This window comes from Varroa jacobsoni, unplaced genomic scaffold (genome assembly GCF_002532875.2).
Source record: "Varroa jacobsoni isolate VJ856 unplaced genomic scaffold, vjacob_1.0 contig05357, whole genome shotgun sequence".
NCBI lineage: Eukaryota > Metazoa > Arthropoda > Arachnida > Mesostigmata > Varroidae > Varroa > Varroa jacobsoni.
The window spans coordinates 2,847-7,989 of record NW_019215533.1 but is presented as its reverse complement, the minus strand read 5'-3'; the positions used below and the strand labels follow the sequence as shown (position 1 = coordinate 7,989).

Below are 5,143 nucleotides of genomic sequence, written 5' to 3'. Positions count from 1 at the left end.
ATTCTGTAGAAAACCTTTACAGTATTGTGCAATATCAAAATTGCATTTCTCTAGAGGTCGTTTTCAATTTCAAATTTTCGTATCTGTTCTCCAAGATCTATTGAAGGCTTCTAGAAAGCTAACCCACTGGGCGCGGTCATCATCCGCATAGATCTTCGCTGAGATCAAGAAGGCTGGAAAGGCGAAATTAATGATTTATATACAAAATATGCATAAATGACCTTGCATCGTTCTTTGGTCACAACCAGCTGCTATGTTGCCACCTTTCTAATACTGACCGCGTCCTCGAGAAGTTGGGTTGCGAAGGGCGCCGCTAATTGAGTTTTCTGAACGCTCCTCTATTACAGGCCGCAGGAACGTCGTAGTTAACCTGTGTGTCACATGTCGCATGTGTCACACTTTCAAATGGGGATTCAATATCTAGATAGATCGCACTGAACTATCGCACCAACGTGGGTCGATGGCAAATCCCTGCGTGTTGTCACGGTCGTATGATAACTTCAAAAGTGCACTTTCAGAAAGCTTACTTGTAGAATTTATAACCCATTTCTGGCACCGCTGCTCTAACTTTTCCTGCCCATTCAGAGCTCTCGAGCTGTGTCGCGATGTAATGTATACCGGCTGTGAACTTACCAGAAAGAAGTGTGATGCCGCTTTGTTTACAGGCCTCGATACGGCCGACTCTAACGAAAATGCCAAGATTACAAGGCGTATTCAAATATATACAATAAACGGGAGTAAAACATCTTTATAGAAATTATCAGAATTAGCCATTTTAGCTGAGTTGGCTTTTATTGTCTCTTGCTGAAGTTACCTTGTGACACATAGGATTCGTTGATGGATTTCGCTGCAATAAAGCGGCCATTTTGTTAGCTCTTTCAATTGGACCACGTACGAAGATGCCCCGTGTTCCGTTGTATACGAATATCAATTTCGCTTCTTCTGATGTAAGATTGTGTTTCTTGGGTCGCTGGTACCGTCCAAATAAATAACAGCACCTTCATCGACGTGCAGCCAGATACACCGGTAGAGAAAACTGAAGACAACAATCACGTCATGTAATCTCTACCAGTCTTGCGCCGTTGGCCATATGGCTTCCGTCCCTTACGTCAGAAGATTCTGTAGTAAAGCTCCTCATGGATGCACCAGACTGCACGAAATAGATCTTTTGACAAGATCCATTTTTTGTGACATCAGCTTGATAGAGCTAAATTTATATCAAATCGTCGTCGGAGAGCTAAAATCATTCGTCTGTATGCTGTGCAATATAATACGACTCGAAGTTTCAACGAAGATACATTTGATGCGTGTCCGTAAATAGTGACCTTTTCTTTATTTTGCTTTCAATTATTTGCAAGTAAATACCAGCAACAACATTACCTTTTTCGTTTTACTGCCCGTTCGATTCGGAACGGTGACGACGGTGATTGTCAGCCGTTATGATACGTCCATGTCTATTTTCCTATTCTTTTCAACAGGTTGAAATAAGCTGTAGATTCATTTCCACTAAGTAGTGAACAAACTAAAAAAACTTAGAATGCCTTGGTAGAATAGTTCTCCCGGAATGAAAATTCTATACATAGCGTTATTATTATCACTATTACTATTATGTTTATTGCGCTAGATTGGATACGTAGTTTCATTAAACAGGATAAAATGACATATATATGTACAAAACGTCTACGTTCAAAATATACAGTTCGCTGTATTCATTATTCCGTTAAGACAGACAATAATTGGAATTAGAAACGATACTTTGTACAGCAGTTATTTCGATTCAGAAAGTTATTAAAAAATAAATCGTTCCGTGCATGTGTACTCATTACGTGCAACATCATCTTTTGCTTAATAATAGGAGAGCTTCCTTTCCGGCTTTGAAGTGTTGCCATCCTATACCAAAGGAAAAGCATGTTACGGCTGTCCGCTGTTCAGAGCGTCAGTTTCTTTGCGGTCAGACCATTAGGGCCCTGGCAACAGCGGCGGCGGTAGCAGCTGGGGTGGCACGTTCCTGTGGCTCGACTTGCCCATACTAGAGTTCCTCATGAACCTTGAAATCTTGACAAACCCCACAAAATGTTTGAACATTTGTCAGTCAATTCCGATGAACGTAGCGCTAGCTTACATCATAGAGTTGTCAATTCCCATGTACTGTGTTATTGAATCTGTAAATATCAACCGAGTTCGTGACAATGTACCCACACAAGACGATGCTACAGTTCCCCACAGCTATGAAATGAGTTTTTGGTAAGTGCGAAACGTAACTTGAACATAGCAAGCTTTACATTTACCTTAACGCTGTCAAGTGCGCGTTGAATACAGATAAGGTGTTCGAGCACATCTCGACATATTGCCATCTTTCTAATCTCATACAAGCATTTAGCAAGTCCACTAGAGTTTAAGCAAATGATAATAATAATAATAAAACACTTATAACTCTGACTTACCAAGTTCTCTCATATCTTTTCGTATGTTAAAACTAGGGAGAAGTCGCAAGCAGATAAAAACGTCAATTACAGCCCGCTACATATTCATAGGAAGCGTTCGTGTAGTCACATGCCACCTAACGTTGGTTTGTGGCGGCCCTCTCCAGCGCGCACGAAGCCTCCCTGTGAACACATCTACATGTTTCGAAATCAACACGATTGTGATCTCAAGTACAACCTCACTTTACATTGAGCGTTCGTCTTCATCGACCTTCCACTGTGCCTACGCGCGAAGCAGTTGCATCGTCGAGCATTTTGATGAACGTATCACATCAGGCCGGCAGGCTAATTCGAACGTCCTAAGGTTATTAGAGGTGATACGATAGTTCTGGTTGTCTCGAGTTCATGTGGCGCTGTCATACCAGGATTGCATTCGAAATTCGGGCAGAGCAAACTTCAAAATGCTTAGGCCAGGTTTGAGGCGGATGAGGCGTACCTGGCTTCAGCCTCATCCTGCCGGTATAAGGGTGAGTATATTCTTGGGTAAAGCAAGAAACATACGACACTTTCTGGCTAATATTGTATAAAATATTGTTGTCACTTTGGCTGTTACCATGGCGCACGAGATTGGATTGACGTATCCTGCACTTAGGACGAGGTATCTCTGTCGACAACAGGGACGACAATTAAGCCCACTTGCTCTGCTCCGTGTTGAAATAGTATACTTTTAAGCCGATTTCAACATCTCGGCAAACACCACGGCAAAACACAACTGCTGGGACCATTGAATATCAAAAACGGTTAGAATACTGCACAGTCATCACAGACTTTGACTTCCTATAGATGTACAACTAAGCTGACCGAAACTTAGGATTTTCTCAATTTCAAAATTGGTTTCAATAGACTAAGTTGAAGACACAGATTCAACTTTAACGTCCTGCTCGTTGTGGAATAACTGCCTGCGATATGCACGCTTTCGATTGTTCAGCGACTCTTATTGAGGCGGAAATGAGGCAAGAATTAATTGACAATAACCAAGTCAACCTCTTCGGCTACAAGTAATAACTCTTGGTGAAATTCTATATATGTATGTACATATAAGGTAAAGAATTAAGGTAGTAATGATGCTTAAGGACATCACACAGCTAGAATTCTATTATGTAGGTTTCGGCTGTAGGATCGCATTTTCGTATGGAAAAATCGAAATTTCTAAAATAGTTAGGATGGTTATCTTGTAGGCAAATGCCGGTGGCAAAAAGGTTGTGCGTTTTCTGCTACCAACGGAAGTTGACCGATAGATCAGAGATTATACGGTGCATATAAGCTGCCCTTAACAATCTGTTTGGCAATCTAACACGCGCTTATGATCCGTCTGTCCGATACAGAAACCGATACAGAAGAGCACTTACCGAAGAAACGTTTACCCCAGTAATGTCGATATGCTTCAACGATACCTAGACTCAAGAGGATTGTGTCCGTGGGATGAGCTACCTGAGACGAGAACGCCTTTTTATAGTGATGAGTGGTACCGTTTAATGCTTATACGGCTCGAAAATATTGGAATGAGACTTAGGCGTGCAATGGAATATTACGAAGTAGCTCAATCTGCCTCGACTAATAGCCACGGACGTCATAACTCATTAAGGCTACATCCACGACGATGCAGGGCTGTTGCGAAGAGCAGCCTTCGCGGTATTGCGTATAATCAGGATCGATTCATGAGGGCTTGTCGGACCGTAGCGGACCTACACGAGAGTCAAAGGCCAGACCCGCATCTCGAAAGTAAGGTGAGGCATCTTACCTCGTTCCTCGAGCAGCACCCGGTTCAACGACCCGTACCTGACTGGTCTCCAGGCAGAGGGTAATTGCCAAAGAGTTCGACGAGTCTGCAAGTGCAGTAATGGATCGTGTATGGACGCGAATGAAAAACTTTTAACTTCTTTGGGAACTTTTGCCTTGCCAACATGATGTTCCACGTTGCAAGCCGACCATGTACATTAACATCAAAATGTTTTAGACTCCCAATTACTTATAGCACATTGTACAATTACGGCTCGTTTTTTTGTCACGGACCAGATGTTTGCTTTTACACTACAAATATTATAAATGACTACGTAGGGCTAGATAGGAGGTACTTTGAACTAATAGTCAGGGCCTTTTCGATTGACTTGTAGTGGCATGTAATGACATAGTGTATGTAGTGACTCATTCTAGGACTACAATGAACAGATGATGTTCCTAACCTGTACTGACAGGTAACCGAACACGAGAAACACCTAACGACCGTTTGTTATCGGTTAGAGTTTTGCCTATTGAAAAGCTCGTTATATTTCTAGATGATCTTCAACTCTTTTCTTATTTTTCATTTTTTATTTTCTATTAATCGAGCGTACTGCCTCAGATCAAGCCAAATGTATCGCATCTTTTCAGGCAGTACCTTCTATACATTTACATATCGTTTGTTAAAGGTAAAAATAAATCATACCTTAAAACTGAGCACATTTGTGTTTATCGACGATTTTTAGTTACATCCGACGTATCTAGAACCGTGGAAAAAATTGATTTCTCTAATGGTCATACAGGAAACTTGTTTATCAGAAGAACAAAACGGTCACTTTAATACGTCTACTTGAATACCTGTCCAGCTGTCATTAGTCCAAAGATAATACATCAGTATACGCGTATAAGAGATGTAACGTATTAGCTCTCAATAAGGATCT

General features: G+C 41.4%; 1 protein-coding gene and 1 long non-coding RNA gene across 2 annotated transcripts; one reads left to right on the top strand and one right to left on the bottom strand.

Moving 5' to 3' along the window:
* Nucleotides 1-1,580: 1,580 nt before the first annotated feature.
* LOC111273190 (uncharacterized) lies at nt 1,581-2,615 on the bottom strand. The gene is made up of 2 exons (XR_002687901.2): nt 2,445-2,615; nt 1,581-2,055 (listed from the first exon to the last, which is right to left on the bottom strand). It is a non-coding gene; the product is annotated as an uncharacterized LOC111273190 (long non-coding RNA).
* Nucleotides 2,616-2,745: 130 nt separating this feature from the next.
* On the top strand, nt 2,746-4,919 carry LOC111273189 (uncharacterized). Its single transcript, XM_022854883.2, has 2 exons — nt 2,746-2,950; nt 3,809-4,919. The coding sequence occupies exons 1-2, from the start codon at nt 2,885-2,887 to the stop codon at nt 4,286-4,288; spliced, it is 546 nt and encodes a 181-aa protein (XP_022710618.1). The 5' UTR covers nt 2,746-2,884; the 3' UTR covers nt 4,289-4,919.
* Nucleotides 4,920-5,143: the final 224 nt, after the last annotated feature.

Bases quoted from the DNA above. Each gene is read 5' to 3' on its own strand.
- LOC111273189 (XM_022854883.2), top strand. From the start codon at position 2,885: ATGCTTAGGCCAGGTTTGAGGCGGATGAGGCGTACCTGGCTTCAGCCT. The intron at 2,951-3,808 runs GTGAGTATATTC...TGTCCGATACAG, and splicing joins CTCATCCTGCCGGTATAAGG to AAACCGATACAGAAGAGCAC.